This window comes from Schistocerca serialis, chromosome 6, assembly GCF_023864345.2.
Source record: "Schistocerca serialis cubense isolate TAMUIC-IGC-003099 chromosome 6, iqSchSeri2.2, whole genome shotgun sequence".
NCBI classification, from domain to species: domain Eukaryota; kingdom Metazoa; phylum Arthropoda; class Insecta; order Orthoptera; family Acrididae; genus Schistocerca; species Schistocerca serialis.
This window is the reverse complement of record NC_064643.1, coordinates 225,328,108-225,355,389: the sequence shown is the minus strand read 5'-3', so window position 1 is coordinate 225,355,389 and position 27,282 is coordinate 225,328,108. Positions and strand designations below refer to the sequence as shown.

The following is a 27,282-nucleotide window of genomic DNA, read 5'->3' as shown; positions in this document are numbered from 1 at the left end:
CGCGCCACGGACGCAGGCTGGCGTGATCAGTATTATGCTATGGGAGACGTTCTCCTGCGCTTGCATGGGACCTGTGGCAGGAATCGACACGATGACAGCTGCGAACCACCTGCATCCCTTCATGCTTGAAGTCTTCCCCGACAGCGATATCTTCTTTCAGCAGTATAATTATTCGTGTCTCGGAGCCAGAAACGTGCTAGTGGTCTGAGGAGCGTTATAGTGAACTCACGATGATGTCTCGGCGGCTAAATTCCCTGATGTAAATACGATGGAACTCATCTGGATTGCTATTGGGCGCCATCACGGCATACGCAAATCAGCAGCCCGTTATTTACGCGTATTACCTTACTCGTAGGTAGACATGTAATGCCACACGCCTCCACAGATCTACCAAAAAATTGTCGGATCCCTGATACGCAGAGTCAGTGATGTACGAGGGCGAGTCAAATGAAAATCTTAAATTTGTAATAACAACTTCGCGCCGTTATCCTGTAAGTTGGTAAGCGTGCTACAAACAGAGTGCAGAATGGCCTGTAGGTGGCAGCATAGGGAAGATGCACACATACCGTCGCAGTATCAGATCAAGATGGCCGTCCTACTTGACGTTACACCAGGGAAGAACAGCATTCAGTTATTCGGTTTTTGCGTAGTGATGTTGTGAGACGTATTGTAATTCATCGACGAATGAAGGTTCAGTACGGTGATGGATGTTTGTCACAACAGCAAGTCTACGAATGGAGTAGGAAGTTCGCAAATGGTGTGACTTCAGTGGAAGATGCTTCTCCTCCAGGTCATTTACAACGAGTTGTGACTCCACAGAACACTGCAGCAATTGAAGACATAGTGAAGGAAAACCGCCGAGTGACACTGAATGACATTGCAGCATGTTTACAGATTAGTCGTGGGTCAGCACATCACATTGTGCATGATGTGCTCCAGTTTCACGAAGTGTCTGCAAGATGGGTGCCACGGCAGCTGGCTCCTGAAATGGGAGAATGACGTTTTGATGCTTGTGAAGAACTTCTTCGGCGCTTTGAACGAGAAGGTGATGGCTTCCTTGCAAGAATCGTTACTGACGACGAAACCTGGGTTCACTTCCACCAACCGGAAACGAAGAGAGCGAGCAATGAAATGTGTGTGAAATCTTATGATACTTAACTGCTAAGGTCATCAGTCCCTAAGCTTACACACAACTTAACGTAAATTATCCTAGGGACAAACACACACACCTATGCCTGAGGGAGGACTCGAACCTCCGCCGGGACCAGCCGCACAGTCCATGACTGCAGCGCCTCAGACCGCTCGGCTAATCCCGCGCGTCAGAGAGCGAGCAAGGAATGGCGCCATTCCTCATCACAAAGTGATTTCCATATGTTTGGACCACTCAAAGACGCAACGGGAGGAAAGAAGTTCTGTTCTGATGAAGAGGAACGACACGCGGTGCATGAGTGGTTGCGCGGTCTACCAAAAGAATTTTTTTCTAAAAGAATTTATGCACTTTGTAAGCGCTGGAGGACTTGCATTGACCGTGGGGGAGATTATGTTGAAAAGTGATACGGCTTTGTACCACTTCTGCACAATAAATAATATTTTAAAAAATATATCAGGTTTTCATTTGACTCACCCACGTATTTTGTTCCAAAGACGGACAAACAATCTATGAAGCTTGTGGTCGTAATGTTTTTCTCATCGTAGTAGATGTGATGCTGAACAAAAACGATGGCACAGCTAAAAGGTCATTCACAGGTGTTTCTGCAACAGCGACCGCAGCTGCAGTAAAGCAGGCGTCGTGAGTCAGACGGGGAACAGTCGTGCACTATCTCGGCACGGAGTTAATAGAAACAGAGTCACCCAGCTAGACAAACAGGCGAGCCGCACTCCAAGTTCGAGCGTAGTTGTGAGAGCATTTCGGGCAGTGCCTACGTAGTTAAACGTTACACGTCGCTGAGGACTACCTTGTTCCAGACTCAGCAATATTCAAAAATAAATCATTTAATAAAGAAAGACGTAACACAAACTTCATCTCCCTTTAATGACAGAGAAAAGTGTATGCCAATTGAAAACTTACTGCCACTCAATCAAAAAGATTTGTTTTGAACCAAAATGAAACAAGACAAAAACAACGACGCACCACGAAGTGTTTACCCGAATGGGACCGAAATCGGAAATGTTATTTACATTTTCATACAAACAAAAGATGGATCAAGAAACTATTACGTTGGACAGACAGGTAGGCCCATTAAAGTAAGATATAAAGAACACATGCTACGTAAAAATGGGGAAAATGTGTACAATTCCACGTCTGCTGAACATCTATTGCTCTTACAGCATACGCCAAGAAAACTGCATGACGTAGAATTGCTAAACGAAGTGAGTAAGGGTTAGAAACTGGACCTGTTCGAGGAAATGGAAATTTTCAATCTCAGAAAGATGGATTTATTCTTAACGAACAGGTGCAGCTTAGAAACAAAAATTGTTTGGATAGTTTCAAACCCCCTCTTGCTCTAACGTAATATAGTTTGGCTGACTAGAAGGTAGTTTTCTTGGCTGTTGATGCAGGTGAGATGCTCCTTTCCTGTCTTTTGGGATTTTACGTATTTTTGATGATTGTTGTTCGAGGTTCTCGATGTGTATGTGTGGTTTAAATGATTCTGTTATGTTTTTTATTCATGACGACATATGTTTTCGATTTACTACAACATTTTGTTCGTTTTCACTAGTATGTATCCTAGTATTTCATTCGCACTTAATTCTCGCTCATAGCACTAGTGCCCTCTCTCGTTACATGTGTTCCTTAGCGCAAGCTTAATCTGCTTGACGCTCGGACACAGGCAAATTGGTGTTCATATTTTGTATTGTATGTAGGTGTTTTAAATGGTTCTGATATGTTTTATTTATTAAGACACAGGGTTTGAATTAGCACAACCTTCAAAATTTTGACGCGCATGAGTATGTACCCCTGGGTTTTAATGTGCACGAGTGTCCCGCGCATACCACAATTGCCTTCTCTCGGTGAAACTGCCTGCCCTAGTGCTTCCACACTCTCTTCACGCTAGTTCACAAGCTAAGTACTGATAATATACTGTGTTCGATTCAACCATCTCTTCATAATTATGCTGTACAGATGGAGGTGATATTATAATTTTATCTACTGGCATGATTGTTTCATGCATCTCCATTGCAGAATGTGATTTTAGTAAGTGACTAAAAGTTTTTGTAATTTTCATGGTTACTTAAAGCTATAAGTGTTTGTTTTTTCTTCTATCTCAGTTATGTTTCTAAGGTTTTTGCTAAAGAAGGTGTCTTCCTGTTCAGGTGTATTTTTGCTTCTGATGAAAGTATATTTAGATATACCGAAATCGTGGTCAAGGATTTCAATAAATCTTTATCATGCAACTGTTCGGCTCTTATCATTTACCATGAAGATCAAAAGAAACAGCTTCACAAACTGAGCAAGTCAGTAACGAGTTGGTCCACCTCTGGCCTTTGTGTTAGCATACATTCGTCTCGGCAATGATTGAAAGAGCTGTTAGATGTCCTCCTGAGGGATATCGTGCCACGTTGGATAGTCAATATCCCGAGCAGGATAGAAGGCGCTGTCCATAATGCTCCAAACATTCTCAGCTGGGGACAGATCTGGCGACATTGCTGGTGTAGGTAGAGTTTGACAAGCACGTGTGCAGGCGAGCAACATCTTACTGAAATGTAAACGCAGGGTGACTTGCAATAAATGACAGCAAAGCGAAGCGTAGAACATCGTCGACGTACCGCTATAATGTAAGGGTACCGTGCTCGACAACTAAAGGGGTCCTGCTATGAAAATAAACGGCATCCCAGACCATCATTCTTGGTGGTCGGGCCATAACGGCTAGTTTCCCAACACAGTCTGGGACGTCTCTGCTGAAGACAATTCTATTCCAGTCAATGAGATTCCAGGCCGAATACGTGACTGGAGACGCCGGGACAGCGGTCGTATACCAACCTGTCGCACGCCATACATACAGCTACCGATGTCCGGGGCGTCTCGAGACACGTCTTTGGCCTGCAATCCCAATGACTGGAGTGGTCTTGAGTGATGAGTTCCGCTCCGAACTAAGCCTCGATGATCAGCGAAGACGTGTATGGTAGCTGTCGCCCTCCATTTGGCCCAACCAGGAGTGATGGTCCGGGACGGCATTTATTTTCATCGCGGGACCGCTTTGGTTGTCATGAGCGGCACCCTTATATCATAACACAGCGGTACGTCGACGATATGACATGTCCCGATTTGTTGCCCTTCATGTCAAGTCATCCTGGGCTTACATTTCAGCAAGATAATGGCCGCCCGCACAAGGCGAGAGTTTCCTCTGCTTCTCTTTACGCTTGCCAAACCCTACTTTGGACAGCAGGGTTGACGGATCTATCCCCAACTGAGAACCTTTGGAACATTATGGACAGAGTCGCCAACCAGCTCGAGATTTTGACGATCTAACTCGCCAATTGGACAGAATTTGACACGATATCCCTTAGGAGGACAACCGACAACTCTGTCAATCATATGAAGATGGTAACTGTTCTTTCGGACATGTCCGAAAGAATAGACACCATCTTCATATAGTTAAGGCTAACCGACCATTGACCTTCTTCTGTGCAGATGCACACGCATTGTACAAACTCTTACGGGACTCGGTAAGACTGTCTGCCGCGAGTAATGAATGTAGTGGGCAGGGGCACTACGGATGTAGTGTGTGGAGATTAAGTTGGGAATGTGGGTCTCGCGGGGAGCGTGCAAGGGATAAATCCCTGCAGTCGCACTATTCTCTGTGCCCACGGTGGCTCAGATGGATAGAGCGTCTGCCATGTAAGAAGGAGATCCTGGGGTCGAGTCCCGGTCGGCCCACACATTTTCAACTGTCCCCATGATGTATATCAACATCTGTCGACAGCTTAGGGTCTTGATTTCATTATCATTTCACTCTCTCAATCAGTGCCAAGCCGAATAACTTCATGCATAAGGGCCAGAGGTGGAGCAACGCGTTATTGACTTGCTCAGTTCGTGCAGTTCTTTCTTCTGAATAAATAATCTAAAAAATGGTTCAAATGGCTCTGAGCACTATGAGACTTATCAGCTGAGGTCATCAGTCCCCTAGAACTTAGAACTACATAAACCTAACTAACCTAAGGACATCACACACATCCATGCCCGAGGCAGGATTCGAACCTGCGACCGTAGCGGTCGCGCGATTCCAGACTGAAGCGCCTAGAACCGCTCGGCCACCCGGCCGGCAATAAATAATCTAATTTTTCTGAAATTGTAAACATTTCTTTGTCTGTAAATGTGCATCACATCTACCAATTTCCAACCCATTCAATTTTTTTCTTCGACCGTATTACTCACCACCTTAAAAAGAGCACTGTGATCGCTCTGCAGCACTGTAAATGGTGGGGAACTGGCGCCAAGCAGTCATGCGACCCTCCAACTCTGACGTGTGTCACGACGGCAAAGTGGTGTGTACGTGCCTGTCGGTTCTGTGCAACCTGCGCAGTGGTATGTGTCGATGAGAAGATGTTACATAAAGGCAGAAAGGAACTATAGTGTTATGGTGTCTTCCTGACGTCATCGTAAGTGAAATTGCCTGTTTTGTTGGTGTAGCAATACAGATTGTGTAACGTGTCTACAAGGAATGGTGTACCACTTGCAGCCATGTAACAGGTCATAATAACATTGGTCATAGCAAGCACATAATCGACAGTCGCCAGAGACGTGTCACATCTTGTCAATGACAATCGGTTTCATATCGTAAAAGAATTGCTGCTATAATTGAATGCAACTTTATCTCAGTCGGATTCCTAGCTAACATAGCGAAGGAAACTGCATTCAGTGCAAATTTGGAGTGCGTACCGCACAAGAGGCCATTCCTAGCAGTTGTCTTCAACAGGCCCAACAACACAGAAATTAAACTAGACAATAAACGACTGTAGGCTTTCGTCTCCCAGACAGTCGCGATTTTGCCTCTGTTCAAATAATTTAAGACGCCGAGTGCACTGACATCCTAATGAGGTGCATATATCGCAGTGAGTGGAGGTTGTAGTTCTGACCGGAGGTGGTTCCGTCATGTTTGGTGGTGTTTTTCGTACCAAGACTTGCGCCCAGTTATTCAAGCTGCACTGAACATGGATAAGGCTCTTTATTTCAACACTCTCAGTGACAAATGTTGGTCTTTCTTGTATACAGGTAAGCTTTTGACGGTCCTGTCTTTAAAGATGACGACAGCCGTGTTGAGAAGGTTGAAGGCACACGTTCCCGGCTTCACAATCACTCAGGCAGCTTGTTGCACTCGACTGCTCTTGAAATCACCTGATCTTAACCCAAAGAAAATGTCTGCTGCTGTTGTAACAGCGGGCGAAACGAAGCAATCAACATTCCGGCAATTTTGTCTCTCTGCGGGATTTAATCTACAAATTGGCTTCAGCTGTATGTGGTATACCTGAAGAGACTTGTGGAGTCTTCCTCGCCGAGTTGCAGTTACCAGTTAGGCCCATTAGCCAGAAATATAAGGAATTCCTATCATCTTTATCTCTAAATGGCGCAAATATCAACTTCTCTTCTTCAGCAAAGAGTCTAGCAATAACAATGGATGAAAATCTAAATTGGACTGAGTACGTAACTGCCATGCGCACGATGGCATCATCATCTCTCCACGCCTTATAAAAATATAAAAAGCTCTACCCTCTTGACCTGAGAAAGGGACTTGTACTAACGCTTACACTTCCAATCATTGATTACAGCAATGATATACTGCAAGGCCTTCCCCAGGAAACCTCAGGCGCCTGCAACTGGTTATGAATGCCTGTGTTCGTTTTGTCTGTGATAATCGACTCTTTGCTCACATTTTACCATCGTATGCACAGCTATCATGGCGACGTGCAGACAAGCAAAGTGATTTCCATACCCTCTGTATTCCTTACTGTCTTATTGATGCACACTGTTCCTCATACCTCTCCCCGGCCTTAACTTTCTTGTCTGAAAAACATGGCAGAAACACCCACTCCCATCAAAGTAAAATCCCTGTTCCACTCTATCGTTCAGACACCTTCTCGAAGTCATTCTCAGTAGCAGGGACCCGAGAGTGGAATAAGCCTCCTCGTCATAAAAGAGATATGAATAACATCCCCACCTTCAGAAGTCAGTTAATGAAATATCTACTGTGGCAAAAATAAGGATTACCATTGTCCCTGTATGCACTCGTTACCCTTGTACAAACCTCTTTCCAACCTAATCTTCCTCATTTACCAGCAATCTTTGCAGAAACTGTCTCCTTAAATTTCCTGTCCTTAGAATTCAACACCACATAAAATATCTGTTTTGTACACGTTTAAATTCTTTTTACATCTGCACTACATTATTGTTATTATTTTTATTATTACTCTTACCACTATTAGTGACAGCAGCTGCAGTTGTACGAGTATTGCCTGTATAAACTTTAGTACACTACTGGTCATAAAAATTGCTACACTGCGAAGATGACGTGTTACAGACGCGAAATTTAACCGACAGGAAGAAGATGCTGTGATATGCAAATGATTAGCTTTTCAGAGCATGCACATAAGGTTGGCGCCGGTGGCGACACCTACAACGTGCTGACACGAGGAAAGTTTCCAACCGATATCTCATACACAAACAGCAGTTGACCGGCGTTGCCTGGTGAAACGTTGTTGTGATGCCTCGTGTAAGGAGGAGAAACGCGTACCATCACGTTTCCGACTTTGATAAAGGTCGGATTGTAGCCTATCGCGATTGCGGTTTATCGTATCGCGACATTGCTGCTCGCGTTGGTCGAGATCCGATCACTGTTAGCAGCATATGGAATCGGTGGGTTCAGGAGGGTAATACGGAACGCTATGCTGGATCCCAACAGCCTCGTATCACTAGCAGTTGAGATGACAGGCATCTTATCCGCATGGCTGTAACGGATCGTGCTGCCACGTCTCGATCCTTGAGTCAACAGATGGGGACGTTTGCAAGACAACAAACATCTGCACGAACAGTTCGACGACGTTTGCAGCAGCATGGACTATCAGCTCGGATACCATGGCTGCGGTTACCCTAGACGCTGCATCACAGACAGCAGCGCCTGCGATGGTGTACTCAACGACGAACCTGGGTGCACGAATCGCAAAACGTCATTTTTTCAGATGAATCCACGTTCTGTTTACAGCATCGTGATGGTCGCATCTGTGTTTGGCGACCTCGCGGTGAACGCATATTGGAAGCGTGTATTTGTCATCATCATACTGGCGTATCACCTGGCGTGATGGTATGGGGTGCCATTGGTTACACGTCTCGGTCGCCTCTTGTTCGCATTGACGCCACTTTGAGCAGTGGACGTTACATTTCAGATGTGTTACAACCCGTGGCTCTACCCTTCATTCGATCCCAACGAAACCTTACATTTCAGCACGACAATACACGACCGCATGTTGCAGGTCCTGTACGGGCCTTTCTGGATACAGAAAATATTCGACTGCTGCCCTGGCTAGCACATCCTCCAGATCTCTCACCAACTGAAAACGTCTGGTCAATGGTGGCCGAGCAACTGGCTCGTCACAATACGCCAGTCACTACTCTTGATGAACTGCGGTATCGTGTTGAAGCTGCATGGGCAGCTGTATCTGTACACGCCATCCAAGCTCTGTTTGACTCAATGCCCAGGCGTATCCTGGCCGTTATTACGGCCAGAGGTGGTTGTTCAGGGTACTGATTTCTAGGATCTATGCAACTAAATTGCGTGAAAATGTAATCACATGTCAGTTCTAGTATATTTGCCCAATGAATACCTGTTTATCATCTGCATTTCTTCTTGGTGTAGCAATTTTAATGGCTAGTAGTGTACTTCATAGTCAGTATAATTTAATCACACTGCTACTTCAGACACTCATATCGTATTAATACCAGTTGTCGTATTAAAACTATTATTTCTTTAGGTAACCGTGATTTAAAAAACATATTGTATGTGTGAAACCCAAGTCTGATGTAAGAGGGGATCTGATAAGGTTAAATAAATAAAAAATAAAGACGGTCTTACACGATATTAGTCGACGCCTCCTAGTCGTTTTTTTCCGGTGAGCTTATTCGGAGTAATCATTGGGGTATCCATTAGTGCAGACTGCTTAATGAAGTGGAACTGCATCGACAGAATAATACAGGCGAATGTGAAGTCCATTTGAATACGAGTGCACGGCTCAACAAGTCAAGTTACTTGCTACAAACGCCAAGATAATGGTTTACCTTCGTAATTACCTTGTTGATTTCATGGCACAGACAGTATAACAATGGCGTTAGCTGCTGAGACCTCTGGCGGCGGCACTATTACGCCGCGGGCCTTGACGGGCGGTGAAGCGACGAGCGGTGACGTGGGTGGCGCGCTGTAAACCTGTTCTGTTCGGGCTCGCTATCGGCCTAGGTCTCGGTCTCTGCTCAGGGGGCCGACTCCGATGGCGCGGGCACAGCCGGGGGTGGGGGGCAAGTGCGCCGGCTGTCACGCCGCCTGCGTGCGGCCAGCAGTGCCGGAGCGGCCGCTGCTCGAGATGGTCAAGTACTCGCCGGAGCCCCTGGTGTCGCTCTGGCGAATGCCGGACCTGGGATTCGAGTTCCTGGACCACACCTCTGCGCATGCGCTGTACGCGGCTCCCGTCCAGGTAGGCACTGCCACGCCGCGCGTCAAGGGCACGCTGGAGAGAGAGTCGTGTGGCATTGTTGACATGGAGTGGGGGTGGCGGACCAGTTGTTCCACCGCCTGATTTGTAAGGCTCTGTTGCTTGACTCCTCCACACAGCCCGCCTCCGTAGCAGTCGCTAACGCTCGTCTGGCCAGTGGCGCTCGAGTACTACATCTACATTTATACTCCGCAAGCCACCCAACTGTGTGTGGCGGAGGGCACTTGACGTGCCACTGTCATTACCTCCCTTTCCTGTTCCAGTCGCGTATGGTTCGCGGGAAGAACGACTGCCGGAAAGCCTCCGTGCGCGCTCGAATCTCTCTAATTTTACATTCGTGATCTCCTCGGGAGGTATAAATAGGGGGAAGCAATATATTCGATACCTCATCCAGAAACACACCCTCTCGAAACCTGTCCAGCAAGCTACTCCGCGATTCAGAGCGCCTCTCTTGCAGAGTCTACCACTTGAGTTTGCCAAACATCTCCGTAACGCTATCACGCTTACCAGATAACCCTGTGACGAAACGCGTCGCTCTTCTTTGGATCTTCTCTATCTCCTCCGTCAACCCGACCTGGTACGGATCCCACACTGATGAGCAATACTCAAGTATAGGTCGCACGAGTGTTTTGTAAGTGTGGTGTGGGTACTGTAAGACCATCAGATTATTTGACTTGTCGCTCTAACGAAGTAGGCGAGCGTCAGCAATATGTCTCGTGGTCTTATCGTGGCATGTTTGTCTTCTGCCGTTAGGTCAGATGATAGAAATGCCACTTGCACACTTAGAGTAGCAGATTGACGGTGACCAACTTTCAACAGAACTTGATTAATTTTCACACATATTTATTAAAATAATATCAAGCATAAAAATAACTTAACTTGGTTCCAGATGCTATTTACAATTGACAATCTGAAGTTCCTTTGGTCTTGGTACGTTAATCTTATTAGGCGCAGACTGAAACTTGACAATAGACTGGTACAGACTAATGCAGACTAAAGCAGACTGGGGCAGACGAATATAGACTGGTACAGACTGGTGCAGACAAATGCAGACTTATGCAGACTGACTAATCGGAGGTCTGTACACTCGTTATAATACCTCGCGCATTCAGGTATCACTGCGCGAGTGTGATCCGCGAGGAGAAAAGGTTCTACGTTCGCAGCAATCTCATTGGCTGTGAGACATATTAATACGCGGATCGGCGGAAGCAGAATTTGATCCGTCTCTAAGACAGCGCCATCTCGTAGTGCAGAGACGGACGAGCGCTGCGCCTGCGCTGTTGTGCTTAGCGGGGCGCGCTCTATTGGGGAAGTTGTGTACGCGCTGACTACGCGGAACTACGTACACAACAGTACGTCACCTCCTTTGTTGATGGACTACATTTCCCAAGGACTCTCCCAATGAATCTCAACCTGGTACCCGCCTTACCAACAATTAATTTTATATGATCATTCCACTTCAAATCGTTCCGCACGCATACTCCCAGATAATTTACAGAAGTAACTGCTACCAGTGTTTGTTCTGCTATCATATAATCATACAATAAAGGATCCTTCTTTCTATGTATTCGCAATACATTACATTTGTCTACGTTAAGGGTCAGTTGCCACTCCCTGCACCAAGTGCCTATCCGCTGCAGATCTTCCTGCATTTCGCTGCAATTTTCTAATGCTGCAACTTCTCTGTATACTACAGCATCATCCGCGAAAAGCTGCATGGAACTTCCGACACTATCTACTAAGTCATTTATATATATATTGTGAAAAGCAATGGTCCCATAACACTCCCCTGTGGCACGCCAGAGGTTACTTTAACGTCTGTAGACGTCTCTCCATTGAGAACAACATGCTGTGTTCTGTTTGCTAAAAACTCTTCAATCCAGCCACACAGCTGGTCTGATATTCCGTAGGCTCCTACTTTGTTTATCAGGCGACAGTGCGGAACTGTAGCGAACGCCTTCCGGAAGTCAAGGAAAATAGCATCTACCTGGGAGCCTGTATTTAATATTTTCTGGGTCTCATGAACAAATAAAGCGAGTTGGGTCTCACACGATCGCTGTTTCCGGAATCCATGTTGATTCCTACAGAGTAGATTCTGGGTTTCCAGAAACGACATGATACGCGAGCAAAAAACATGTTCTAAAATTCTACAACAGATCGACGTCAGAGATATAGGTCTATAGTTTTGCGCATCTGCTCGACGACCCTTCTTGAAGACTGGGACTACCCTGTGCTCTTTTCCAATCATTTGGAACCTTCCGTTCCTCTAGAGACTTGCGGTACACGGCTGTTAGACGGGGGGCAAGTTCTTTCGCGTACTCTGTGTAGAATCGGATTGGTATCCCGTCAGGTCCAGTGGACTTTCCTCTGTTGAGTGATTCCAATACTAGTGGTGGAAGAAACTTTCGCCGCCTGTATTTGGCCGACAAGGGGACGAGAGGCGGTGACGTAAATTTCCAGACAACCTGGCTCTGTACCAGTGGCCTGGATAATATTCCATGCCTCCTGAGTCTTACGGAGTGTCGGGATGAGAGACTGATGATGGTGATACGCCCGTCGGTTGGGGACGTTAAGCTCGGCGAAATCCTTGGTTCTATCCGGAACAAGTAGGCTGTATCCTGGCTCTGGGACCTCGCCGTCTTACTTCTCTCGTAACCTACAACAAAAACACGTCACCGCACTGTACATACTTCCATTACAACCACCCACACTAAAAAGAAACACCTCAGACAATAACTCTCAAACAACGGGAGGAAACTGTCATTGAGCACTGCTTTCAGATTAGGCAGCTAAAGCTACCACTCGGCGTTCCGAAACATACGACTCTTTCCTTCTTTCATTTACATCCGGTGCGTTAAAGTGCATCATAACATTTCCACATTATGGGTGAGGGCCAATTCTTCTCGTTGTTGTTGTTGTGGTTTGATGCAGCTCTCCATGCTACTCTATCCTGTGCAGTACCTACTCCAGCCTACATCCTTCTGATTCTGCTTAGTGTATTCATCTCTTGGCCTCCCTCTACGATTTTTACCCTCCACGCTGCCCTCCAATACTAAATTGGTGATCCCTTGATGCCTCAGAACATGTCCTACCAACCGGTCCCTTCTTCTTGTCAAGTTGTGCCACAAACTCCTCTTCTCCCCAATTCTATTCAATACCTCCTCATTAGTTATGTGATCTACCCATCTAATCTTCAGCATTCTTCTGTTGCATCACATTTCGAAAGCTTCTATTCTCTTCTTGTCCTAACTAGTTATCATCCATGTTTCACTTCCATACATGGCTACACTCCATACAAGTACTTTCAGAAACGACCCCCTGACACTCAAATCCATACTCTATGTTAACAAATTTTTCTTCTTCAGAAACGCTTTTCTTGCCATTGCCCAGTCTACATTTTATATCCTCTCTACTTCGACCATAATCAGTTATTTTGCTCCCCAAATACCAAAACTCCTTTACTACTTTAAGTGTCTCATTTCCTAATCTAATTCCCTCAGCATCACCCGACTTAATTCGACTACATTCCATTATCCTCGTTTTACTTTTGTTGATGTTCATCTTATACCCTCCTTTCAGAGTTTTTATTTCTTCTCCATGGATTTTAATACCTAATCCATACTTTTGTTTCCTTTATTGCTTGCTCAATATACAGATTGAATAACATCAGGGATAGGCTACAACCCCGTCTCACTCCCTTCCCAACCACTGCTTCCCTTTCATGTCTCTCGACTCTTATAACTGCCTTCTGGTTTCTGTACAAATTATAAATAGCCTTTCGCTCCCTGTTTTTTACCCCTGCCACCTTCAGAATTTGAAAGAGAGTATTCCATTCAACATTGTCAAAAGCTTTCTCGAAATCTACAAATGCTAGAAACGTATGTTTGTCTTTCCTTAATCTTTCAATTCTTCTCACTTTGTCGATAATACAACTTCTACACATGTACATCTTCAGGCAGTTTTGTAAAATATACCGTACTTATGTTATCGGGGACCACAGGAAAGTTTATTATTGTAATATCGAGTTTCTAGTTACGACCTCCTTACTTTTGAAATATTCCCTCGCTTACATTTCGATATATATTTGCGACGTTGTTACATCGTCATTTATCTGCCGTTGTCCGCCCCCGGTAGCTGAGTGGTCAGCGCGACAGAATGCCAATCCTAAGGGCCCGTGTTCGATTCCCGGCTGGGTCGGAGATTTTTCTCCGCTCAGGAATTGGGTGTTGTATTGTCCTCCTCATCATTTCATCCCCATAGACGCGCAAGTCGCCGAAGTGGCGTCAGATCTAAAGACTTGCACCCGGCGAACGGTCTACCCGACGGGAGGCCCTAGTCACACGACATTTCATATCTACCGTTTATAATAAACAGTAAGCAAGCGCTTCACCTTATTTATAGGTGTGTTCACAGGCCACGTATAGATAACAATAACAACGTCTGGTCGATCTCTCTCTTCTTTGTTCGTTGTGTCTTGACGGTTTAAGTCCACATCTAAATTGATCGCTACGCAGCATTTGAGATATTCACGGGTTCTCTTACCACTTGAGTATGGATATTTCTCTGTAAGAGTCCTCCTCTCTCCATACTCCCTCACCAGTCCACTAGCAACATGAAACAACAGGAAGTTACATTAGAAAATGAGACACCGTAAGTGATAGTCGAGGTTTGCTATTTATGGAGAAAAATAACTGACAGAGCCGTGACGTGCATGATCCTCTCTTATGTCGTGAGTAATTATTTAGCAGTTAGAAAGTCGGGCACGCCCTGAGCAAACCTGTCCAAGCTTTTGGTGATATCTGTCCCAGGCACCACCTTTTCCCCCATACATTGGTCATTTTCACTGTTACTGAACACGGATGAAACACAAGGCTTCGAGGTACTAGACCGATCCAATTCCAACCGCAGACGACTGTAACATGGCTGACTTCTGTTCATAGTATCATGTGCTACGAGGGAGGCGTTGTGCACCATGGAGGTGCTTACTTTTACAATTACAAGGCACTATGCTCCAAGAAGTGACCGGCAACATATTGATGCCACCCACACACATCGTGCGAAACGACCAGATCGAGAAACTAGAGAAAATCGATGTCATACGGACTAATGTGCAATACCGGCTATTGCCCTTCCCGTGCCCCATTCCCGAAGGAAACAGAAAAACAGCGAAATTGTAGTAGTACAGGTAGTAATCCTCGCGACACACGGAAAGCTGCTTCCCGGAATACAGCTGTAGGTGCGGGGTGCTCTCAAAACGATTCATACGACTTCTCTATACTATATCTTCTACATTACTAAACATAGAAACTTTGAGTAATTTTTGACGTATGTAAGGCACAACAGTGTTTTTATTTTCAAAAGAACAACCCCATATTACTATGGAGTAACGTTTACCTGAACGCACATATAACACTGATTTATCTTTCATCATTACATTCAAGGAAGCTTTCATTCACTTTTCACAAATGTTCAGTATGCATTTCATTAGATATGTTTACGCTGCGGACGCCTCCGCTGGCCTGTTTATTGTACTTTGATGAGTCAAAATGTTCAAAGGTGTGTGAAATCTTACGGGACTTAACTGCTAAGGACATCAGTCCCTAAGCTTACACACTACTTAACCTAAATTATCCTAAGGACAAACACACACATACACACACACACACACACACACACACACACACACACACATGCCCATGGGAGGACTCAAACCTCCGCCGGAACCAGCCGCACAGTCCATGACTGCAGCACCTGAGACCGCTCGGCTAATCCCGCGCGACTTTTGAGGAGTCACTGCGTGATGTATTCAAGTCATCTGATGGCGACTTGCTAAGAAGTAGAAACCGGAAATGGCACCATATATTTGACGTTAATCTGCTTTGTATAATTAAAAAATCTGTCAGTTATTTTTTGCGATAAATAGGAAAGTTCGTGCTCCTTACGGTGCCTCATTTCCTAATCTAATTCCCTTTGCATCGCCTGATTTAGTTTGGCTGCTAGCTGTTACTCTTGTTCTACTCCACCATCTACTCTATTCAGCTGTTCTTCCAAGTCTTTTACCGTCTCTCATGGAACTACAGTGTCACCGGCGAACCTAAAAGTTTTTATTTTTCTCCTTAAACTTTAAATTCTTTTCCAGATTTTTGCTTCGTATGCTTTACAACTTGGTATATGTATGAACTGAATAACATGAGGGATAGGAAGCGTTCTTGCCTCGCTCTCTATTGAATTACTGCCTTCTTCCCTTTCTTGTTTTTTAACTCTTACAATTGCAGACTGGTTTCTGTATAAGCTGTACATAACATTTCGCTTACTGTACTTGCAAAAAGTGCATACTTAACCAATCGAAAGCTTTTGTAGGTCCAAAAATGCTACAGATAAAAGTTTGTCTTTCTTCAACCTATCTTCTAAGACAAGGTTCAATACCGCCTCGAGTGTTCGTTTATACTGCAACCCCAGCTGATCTGCTTCCCGGTCGGCTTCTGGCAGTCCTTCCAGTCGTCTGTCTGTAATTAGTGTTAAATTTTACAACCAGTAATTATTAAACTGATGGTTGGTAATACATCTGCCGCCATACTGCCTTGATTGGCCGCCGCTTTTAACACCATTCAGCTCGTGGCACGGTTCTTTGCCGCCCCTTCATTTAGACTATGAACTATCGCTTTTAACGCGTTTGTTTTTACAATCAGACGTGGATGATGGCTCTAAGACAGTTACCTTTCCGATATGAGTTGTTTAAACGAATCTCTATCAGCTGAGGATGTGTCTTCAGTCAACGTGAAAACGATCGTGACTGTCAATAAAAGTATTTTACAGCCAATGCGGATCGTATCATTCAAAATCTGGAAATCCGGCTGCGGTTGCACGCAATTTAAAACATTATGTAATACATTAGAGTGCCCCACACTGTATCTGGAGCAGTTTAATGTCGATAACAAGGATAGTGCCTTTTTCCAGATCAGAGAGTTTTAGGCTGACAGAGGAGCAGAAGGAAGGAGCGACAATTTGGAACGGGCGTATCATCGTGAAACTGGACGTTGATTTGTTTACTGATCCGTCCGTCTTCCAGGGCTGTCACTAATGGGCTGCTGACGTCACGCGGCACATTCCCCATTATACTCGCCAAGAGCAGGAATCAGTAGTGGGGTACATCAAGGCAGGTCTAACTTCACTTTGCTCAAGGCACGAGGGTGATTCAAAATGCACAAGGCCTATCTGGAAAAACGTATTTCGCAGACAGTTACAATGACATTATGTTTATGACATATTAAGAACTACTCTGGAGGACGTTGTTATCAGGACAAAGAATGGCTCTGAGCACTATGGGACTTAACATCTATGGTCATCAGTGCCCTAGAACTTAGAACTACTTAAACCTAACTAACCTAAGGACATCACACAACACCCAGACATCACGAGGCAGAGAAAATCCCTGACCCCGCCGAGAATCGAACCCGGGAACCCGGGCGTGGGAAGGACAAAGAAAACTGGCGTTCTACGGATCAGAGAGTGGAGTGTCAGAGCCCTTAATCGGGCAGGTAGGTTAGAAAATTTAAAAAGGGAAATGGATAGGCAAAAGTTAGATATAATGGGAATTAGTGAAGTTCGGTATCAGAAGGAAAAACACTTCTGGTCAGACGAACATAGGGTTATAAATACAAAATCAAATAAGGGTTATGCAGAAGTATGTTTAATAATGAACAAAAAAACATAGGAGCGTGGATGAGCTACTACGAACAGCATAGTGAACGGATTATTATAGCTAAGACATACATGAAGCCCGTACGTACCACACTAGTACAAGTTTATATGCCACCTAGCGCCGCAGATGATTAACAGCTCGAAGAAATGAATTATGCCATAAGAGAAATTATTTTGATAGTTAAGGGAGACGAAAATTTGATAGTCATTGGGGCCTGATATTCGATAGCAGGAAAAGGAAGAGAAGGAAAAGTAGTAGGTGAATATGGACTTGAGGTAAAGAATGAAAGAGGAAGCCACCTGGTATAATTTTGCACTGAGCGTAACTTAGTCATAACTAACACTTGGTTTAAGAATCATAAAAGAAGGTCGAATACGTGGAAGAGGCCTGGGGACACTGGAAGGTTTCTGGTAGATTATATAATGGTAAGTAAGAGAGTTAGGAACCGGGTTTTAAACTGTAAGACATTTGCAGGGGCAGATGTGGACTCTGACCACAATTTATTGGTTATGAACTGTAGATTAAAACTGAAGAATCTGCAAAAAGGTAGGAATTTAAGGAGTTGGGACGGAGAACTAGCCATGACGAAACTCTACCATCTGGTGAGCAAGATGTAAGAGACAGCCGAAATACTCTCAGACTTCAAAAAGAATATAATAATTCCAATCCCAAAGAAAACAGTTGTTGACAGGTGTGAACAGTACCAAACTATCAGTTTAATAAGTCACGGTTGCAAAATACTAACACGAATTCCTTACAGACGAATGGAAAAATTGGTAGAAGCTGACCTCGGGGAAGATCAGTTTGGATTCCGTAGAAATGTCGGAACACGTGAGGCAAAACAGACCTTACGACTTATTTTAGAAGAAAGATTAAGGAAAGGCAAACCTACATTTCAAGCATTTGTAGACTTAGAGAAAGCTTTTGACAATGTTGACTGGCATACACTCTTTCAAATTCTAAAGGTGGCAGGGGTAAAATACAGGGAGCGAAAGGCTGTTTACAATTTGTACAGAAACCAGATGGCAGTTATAAGAGTCGAGGGGCATGAAAGGGAAGCAGTGGTTGGGAAGGGAGTGAGACAGAGTTGTAGCCTCTCCCCATTGTTATTCAATCTTTATATTGAGCAAGCAGTAAAGGAAACAAAAGAAAAATTCGGAGTAGGTATTAAAATCTATGGAGAAGAAATAAAAACTTTGAGGTTTGCCGATGACAGCAATTCTGCCAGAGGCAGCAGAGGACCTGGAAGAGTAGCTGAACAGAATGTACAGTGTCTTGAAAGGAGTATATAAGATGAACATCAACAAAAGCAAAAGGGCGATAATGGAATGTAGTCAAATTAAATCAGGTGATGCTAAGGGAATTAGATTAGGGAAGGAGACACTTAAAGTAGTAAATGAGTTTTGATATTTCGAGAGCAAAATAACTGATGATGTTCGAAGTAGATAGGATATAAAATGTAGACCGGCGATAGCAAGGAAAGCGTTGCTGAAGGAGAAAAATTTGTTAACATCAAGTACAGATTTAAGTGTCAGGAAGACTTTTCTGAAAGTCTTTGTATGGACTGTAGCCATGCATGAAACTGAAACGCGGACAATAAATATTTTAGACAAGAAGAGAATAGAAGCTTTCGAAATGTGGTGCTGCAGAAGAATTCTGAAGATTAGATGGGTAGGTCAAGTAGCTAATGAGGGGGTACTGAATAGAATTGGGAAGAAGAGGAATTTGTGGCACAACTTGACAGGAAGAAGGGATCGGATGGTAGGACACGTTCTGAGGCATCAAGTGATCACCAGTTTAGTATTGGAGGGAAGCGTGGAGGGTAAAAATCGTAGATGAAGGCCAAGAAGTGAATACACTGAGCAGATTCAGGATGTGGATTGCAGTAGTTACTCGGAGATGAAGAGACTTGCATAAGACAGAGTAGAATGGATAGCTGCATCAGACCAGTCTCAGGACTAAAGACAACGGCAACAACAACTCACTGCCAGTACATTACGATATAACTGCTTTATTGTCCAATCATTAGATTGGTGCATACGTTCGTAACGGTTTTGTTTTGAACGTTGGTATTCTGGTTGCTGTGGGTTTATTTATCAAAAAATTGTTCAAATGGCTCTGAGCACTGTAACATCTGAGGTCATCAGTCCCCTAGAACTTCGAACTACTTAAACCTAACTAACCTAAGGACATCACAGACATCCATGCCCGAGGCAGGATTCGAACCTGCGACCGTAGAGGTCGCGCGGTTCCAAACTGAAGCGCCTAAACTGCTCGGCCACAGCGGCTGGCGAAATCGCGACCGGGGTGTGGTCCGTTGGTGACGGTACCTGATTGTGAAAAAGGCTTTTTTGGCGGTTTTCTCAAGAACGTGCCATAAATTTATGCAAATGCATCATTCATTCATTCACGGGTATACCCGTCAGTTTAATTAAATCATGAGTTTATCATGGATATACCCGTCATCAATCAGTTTATGTAATCTTTACGTGCGTATTTTACTTACACAAATAAAGCAAATTTGAATCTCTGTATGTTGGAAACGAATAAAGATATCAAGAATACTTTCAAGGTAGTTAGAGTTCGGGATCTTAAGTACACATCGTAAAAATATTAGCCACTTTCTGTGCATAGTCGTGTTGGTATCCTCAGCTGAGCTTTGGTCCGCTGGTGGCGAGAACGTAATAAAAAAACCTTTTTGGGGGTTTCCAAGGAATCACCCATGAAGTAATCGTGCCTCCATATTTCCTATCAAGCCCACGGAAGCCCACATCAAACGCAAAAAGAACCTACCGATCTCCTCCATTTGTGGAGGAAGTGTGTAATATTCATACTTTGACACTGTGCTGTAGATAGTGACATTAAGACGATCTTTCCGTTTGTTACACAAATGGTCCCTAACCCAAGAGCTATTCAGAACACTATACCCCACTTTTTATCACCAATATAAGCCCAGATATGAGCACCGGAACATCCCGTTTTTATGCGCGGCGTTACGGAACATAAGGGTAAGCATGCTGTGGCATGCATAGAGATCTGCTTTGCTGCTAGCAGTACAGTACTGCTTGCGGTGGCATATGTAGATTTTCACCTAGCAGTTTTTTACGTTAGGTATTTAGTTGAAGAGAGGAAAATAAGGATTTAAAGTCCCTTCGACATGTCATTACAGTTGGAGAATAAGCTGGGATTGGTAAAGGATGGAGAAGGAAATCGGCCGTGCCCTTTTTAAGGATAGATCCCACCATTTGCCTTAAACGATACAGAAAAACCTAAATCTGGATGACTGGGCAGGGATTTGAACAGTTTTTAGCAGTTTTTAGCTAGATGCTTATTTTGGCTATTTGTGCAGAAAGAACCCTGAATGAGATTTTTCAAAGAATTCCGTTTTCCATGCGCCTCAAGTAGCTTACAATAGGACCCCCACCTACTGATCATTACCGATTACGACCAGATTTATGGTATATGCATGGCTTGGCCAGAAATAAAAATGACCGAAGCGGTAGCTCCAGATGGCCAGGTATTTAGACATATTGCATTTTTGGCGGGCCATTCTAGCATAGCTTCTAAACAGCGGCCGAAGTACATAACGGTAATCCGGGGGGTCGTGGCGTTGAGTCTCTATGAAAACGCCTGTTTAATTTTTATTATCAGCTTTTACGTTACGTACACTGCAAATGAACGGAAATAATACTCAATGCACCGTATTTATTAATATTTTCATAAAATGCGTGAAAACGAAAGGCAAAGGAAAATTTGGGATTGGAAATAAATTCCCAAGAAAGGATTTTACTTACAGCGTCCAGTAGAACTTTGCAAATAACTTTCCAGGAAGGAGTTGTAATAAAAGCAGAGAGGACTTTGTATTCCGTTGGTTTCATTCTGACCTTCGAGCAGTACTCGTCAGCTGCATGCGAACGATAGGATACCGGTGCAAGATGCCGCTAAAATTACTGTACCCCCTTTTTTACGATAAATGCCACACAGCACATGTAATTCAACAACAGTAAAATAATTTAAAAAATATCTAATTTTTATGTACGAAATTCTCGTGTAATACATACAATCCCTCCTTGAAAATTTGTTTGCAATCCCAAATGCTGTCTCCGGCATAAAACAATAATATCATTGCTTTGGTCTAGATTTCTCACAAGAGCTGGGCATCAATGTGCTGTACATGGTCGACCTGAGAACTGGTACTTGTAAACACGAAGTGTTTGTTGAAAATGACAACAGCGACCACGATTGTTGCGTGACAATAGCGCAAATTTTATCTCGCGCTCTTAAAATTCCTCTGGCAATCATTACGCAAACAGGAAGGTAGAATCAAACATCTTGGGGTTGAAGCTCTTTTTTCCCGTGTTTACTTTAACAAGTTATATGTTTTTGGATAGGGTCCGCCTTTAGCAAAACACAATTTTGTTTTTTAACCCAAACATGTTTCACTGCAGTTGTAGCATCTTCAGTGAGCTTTTATTTTATGACTGTTAAAGATAAAGAATTTTCTTTACTGTTTGTTTACATGTAAATATTAGTTTTTAAATCATAATTACAGATATTTTAAAAAACACATAAAATTATGAATCATACATTTTTACCACATGGTGTGGTTTTCATGATGTATTATGTTTCTACAGCGACTGTTTTGTTTCACAGTTTGTCATCTGCAACCACTTACACCTTAAAGTAGATAAATTATTTAAGCCAAAATTACGATTTGAAAATTTTTATGGCTATTCCTGAAATTAGTTAATTCTGTGTGCCCACTGAAGATGCTGCAACTGCAGTTAAATATGTTTTGGTTAAAAAACAAAATTGTGTTTTGCTAAAGGCGGACCGTATCCAGAAACATATGTATAGGAACGTAGAAGCATAACAAGTGGGTTCTTCTCATTTCGTACACTAATTACTTGATATTCCACCTGTGGAAAATTTCAAAATGAGTGAGATCTGTCGGTTGCGGCTTCTACAAGATATCACTTACCCTTCCAGGGATTCACTAACTGGTGAGGTAGACAATGGTAACATCGTTATGCGTAAAAATTCGAGTACAGTACTTCGGCGTAGAACATTTTAAAAATAAAAGGCGAAGTATCAGAACATTGGCTTAATAAATGACTAAATTAAAGTAACGAGGACACAATAATAATTTCATCAAAGAACTCACTCCATTTTACAAAGCTTAAAAATTATCAAGAGAATAGGAAAGTGTTGGCCCTGGCTTGTCAAGAGGACCCATCCCGGCGTTCGACTAAGTGTGCGAGGCAAACAGGCCTAAATCCTCGCACATGAAATGTTTCCTTATTTCTTTTTCATTTAAGTGATTCAACAGTTACTATAACACGAGTATGTAAATCTGTTCATGCATTGAGGCTAGTTTTCTTCGGTGTGCTGCAGTTAACATAGTTAAATGGTACCGAAATATACTCGTGGAGAATAAAAGGTGTCTATCAGGGAAAAAATAACTTCCTTCAGCATTTGAGTATAACCTTACATTCCAATAAAGTTAAAAGAGCTATATGAATTAAAACACAATTAACTAAAAAGAAGAAAATTTAAAATAAATATTAATAAATCATAAAGTATGGGGTTGTACTACTAACCGCTTTCAACTCTTATGTATACCTGCTGAGAACGTATATTCTAGAGCTAATGATGAGCACATCTGAAGCGTGTGCTCAAAACATGAAGATTGTCTTCGTCTTGTGTTCACCACTGTCTATTTCCAACAAGTTCATGTTGTCAACCATTAATCTCATCGGTGAGTGGATAAAGTGCAAAAATATCTAGCTTCTTAAATAGATGCGTGTTTTATGTGCGTCATGTATGACTTAAAAGATAAATTACGTCACTTTCAGAGAGGGTCTGGTGGCCGAGAAAAAGCATTCAACAGCGTAACGGAGAGAGTGCGTGGTTGCACTGATGGAGAGAGTAGGAATTTGTTTTCTTTTCATTAATAACTTGGTTGTCGGTCGGTCGATCGCTACGCCTGGCAGGTAAATAAGAGAAGTGTAAACTTATAATTACAGTAAGCAAAAGTTTTGCGATTGGTTGCCTGCTGCCTCTGGACACCCCAGCTACGAGAGCCGCGCTCGGTTGCAGGCTTATTTACGAGGGCTATCCACAAAGTACATTACGTTTTGGAATTAAAAATAAGTAAAGTACTGGATTTTTTTTTATTATATACAGATGAAAGCCACACTTAAATACTACTTTTCTACATAGTTGCCATTTAAATTAAGGCACTTATCGTAGCGATGGACGAGCTTGGAAATTCCTTCGTCGTAAAATTCGGCCGCCTGCGCCTTCAACCACGTGGCGACTGTCCTTTGGGACAGCAAAGGTGTGATTTTTGTGGATTTCCTGGAAAGAGGCACTACAATAAACTCTCAAAGGTATTGCCGAACTCTGCACAACCTCAGAAGAGCAATACAAAACAAGCGCAGGGGGAAGTTGGGCTCAAAGATCTTGCTGATTCACGACAACGCCCGGGCCCACACGGCAAATGCCACTCGTGAAGTTCTCGAATCTTTTAAGTGGGAGTTGTTTCCTCATCCGCCGTAAGTTCCGACCTGGCACCGAGCGACTTCCACTTATTCCCAGCAATGAAGAAGTGGTTGGCTATGCAGCGTTTTGATGACGACGCACAGCGTCAAGAAGAGGTAACCACGTGGTTGAAGGTTCAGGCGGCCGAATATTACGACGAAGGAATTTTCAAGCTCGTCCATCGCTAAGATAAGTGCCTTAATTTAAATGGCAACTATGTAGCAAAGTAGTATTTAAGTGTGGCTTTCATCTGTATGTAATAAAAAAATTTCCAATACTTTATTTATTTTTAATTCCAAAACGTAATACACTTTGTGGACAGCCCTCGTATAACTGATTACATAAACACTAAACATATCCATGTAAAACAGTCCGACAGTGGAGTAAAACCTACTGTCTCGAATTCGTTTTCGGGTGTTCAGAAAGTGGTTACTTATATAACAAAGGGCACCTATCGATAAATTTTCTTAGCTGACGGTTCTTTTTACAGTTTATTTGACAAATTGTCACCAGTGAATATAAAAGTGACACGCACACATTCAAACACACATTTTATGCCACGTGGCATGCACAATGTTGTGACAATGTAGTGTCACTGTCCTATTTAGATATTTTTGTTGCTTTTTAGCGGACGAGGCTAATGATGAAGCCTGTATTGCCAACTAGGAAGATGATAATGACAGCGAGAACAATAAGGCGATACTGCCGATTAGTACGACGACGATGGGGTTGCGACGGCGATTGTGTGTCGGTTATGGTGGCAGTGGTGATGTGATAGTTGGGTTTTTAAAGCGACTCCATGGCGGTGCTGACGATCATTGCGATGATAGCGACAATAATGGACTCACTGGACAGAGAGGGCAGGCTATTCTCAAGAGCGCCGTCGATCATTTTGGAGCAGGAAGCAGTTTAACAATTTGAGTGCCAACAATGCGAAAAAATATATAATTTTAAAATTTTTCACGTAATTAACTCATACCATGGTAAGCAACGAATACAAGAAATTCGCAAAAAGTAAACAATCAGTTGCTTCTAAATGTAAAATCTGGCGACTGCCGTTCCCACTCGCGTAATGCCAAGTCAGCCGCCGCAACACGGCCTATCCAGAGACGTGGCAACGTCTTATTCAGGTAATCTCGTATACAGTATTGTGGAAGGGTGCCGCCTAGTTTGAAACATGAAGTTTCCACTATCAGTTTCATGTTGCGGCGTGAACCACAATAGCAGCATTTCGAGGTAGGTGACACCAAAGACAGTCCTCTCAATGAAAAAGATGGGTCCGTAGACTTGACCTGATGCACACAGGACAGAACACGTTAACTTCCTTTGAATCTCGGACGTGTTCGACTGTTGCATCTGGAATATTTGTACCCATACGCATATATTGTGTTCATTGGCCTATACCGACAAAAGAAAATTCTCTTCGTCACTGAAGATTAATTTGCTTGCAAAGTCGACATTTTCAAGATAGAACTGCAGATGGCGCAATTTTTCATCATGGCTTATGGCTTCCAGGAGCTGCAATTTGTACAGTTTCCTCCTTAATAGCTTACGAATGATTTTTCGCACTGTTAGGTGAGGCATGTTGAATTCAGTCCTAGTTCGATAATAGGCTTGTGGGACTTTGCAGCATCACATCCTTCACACAGTTCACTGGCTGCTCTGACACGCCCAGTAGGCCAGAACGCTTCACAATTAATCATCCTCCTCGAGTTTCTTCTCCTATTTCTCTATACTGTTGTAAATTAGTAGTGACCTATAGACTTTCCATGTAAGGCTTTTTGCACACTCAGTACCGATTTACAAAGGGATATCGATTTTTTAAAAAATTTCATGGACTTTATAATTACCCTGTACATGAAACAAAGACACAAATCTGACACTTCGCAAAAGAAAGATTGTAGGATTTCTACAAAAATGTATCTATAAAAAATATTGAATATTCTTTTTTAAAAACTTGCTCCTCGTATAACGTGTGCTTTAGATATGGTATTCAGCTGCTGAGCAATACTGGTAGGCCATGTGTTGGGCATGTGAACAGCATAGTGAAACAAAACTTTAAATTTAGTGAAGTACTGAGTTTGAAATAATTAAGACTAATCTAGTTTTATGCCAAAACTAACGAATTTTGTACTCTGTGAAAATTATTTAACTGAAACTCAATACTGAAGTACATTACGAAAGCTGCGTGACACGAAGTGCAATTTCTGATTTGAAATGTCTACAAAAATAAAATACTGCTCTAATCAGAAGAAAAATAACTGTTTGAGATACCTACACTGTTCACTGTAAATTAATCTGCTTATTTAGCCCAACACCTGAAAATTTTGACAATGTACTGCTTCCTCGTAAGAATGGAAAGTGAAATATGTGCTAAAACAAAAGTAACTTACCTCATGCTCAGCACGTTGTTTTGCGTCTGGTGCACTGACCTCGAAAGCAAACAGAAGTCAGCAGATGCAACGGTTAAAAGAAAAACAAACAACTTGCAACAAAATTTGTTTTGTGCTTGGCAGAAACAATCGGTGTCTACGTGTGACGTAAGGTGCAGTGCACACACGACAAAATATTCAAAAACTTTACTAAGAATGATGGAGGGGCCTTTTACTTTAAAGAAAGTCGTTCTTGAGAAATGAAACTCTGATTGTTGTAAAAAAGAGACTGTAAAATATAAGAAGACGCTAATAATTACGAAATTCTCTCAATACAAAAATTACAGATATTTACACTAATTGCATTATTTGAGACACAATGAAAACTAAGACCACATTAACTCTAATCATGAGCATTATTCGTTATCTCAGGGACAAAGATTTCCTTTAACTAATAGTTCTGATCAAACATTTCATTCTGTGGGAACCCCTTGGTTACTTCGAAAAATTTTCTAAATAAATCTTCATCAGTAGAATCATTAACATAAGGTTTACGAACAAGTTTTCATCTCCATAATAAAGTACTCCATATAATTTCACCCAGATTCACAAATATCGAATCTCCTTCTCTAAAAACTCAACTGCTTGCTACTACGCCTCAAATAAGAATGCCCCAGGGCTGCGGTTGACCAAGCGAACCACAGATTACATTCAACACAGACTCAAGGATCTTATCCAATATTCATCCAGCGTGCCGATCCATCTTTGTTCCAGTACAGTGCAGGTGAATTATTTACTATGCAGAAAACATAGCCTTGCGACCTCGAACGGGTCTTTGCTTTGTGCGAGAAATACACTATTGGCCATTAAAATTGCTACACCACGAAGGTGACGTGTTACAGACGCGAAATTTAACCGACAGGAAGAAGAAGCTGTGATATTCAAATGATTAGCTAGTTAGAGCATTCA

General features: G+C 43.0%; 1 protein-coding gene across 2 annotated transcripts in view; it reads left to right on the top strand.

Annotated features, from left to right (window-relative positions):
- Nucleotides 1–27,282, top strand: part of LOC126483771 (venom dipeptidyl peptidase 4-like) — a 555,240-nt gene that overhangs the window by 374,464 nt on the left and 153,494 nt on the right. Inside the window, exon 1 of one of the 2 annotated variants that reach the window (XM_050106922.1) lies at nt 9,557–9,678. The exons of the other annotated variant lie outside the window; for it this stretch is intronic. Coding sequence (XP_049962879.1) covers nt 9,568–9,678 — 111 coding nt within the window. The 5' untranslated portion in view covers nt 9,557–9,567. Of the gene's footprint in view, nt 1–9,556; nt 9,679–27,282 lie in introns of those variants that run through there. 2 annotated transcript variants of the gene reach the window in all.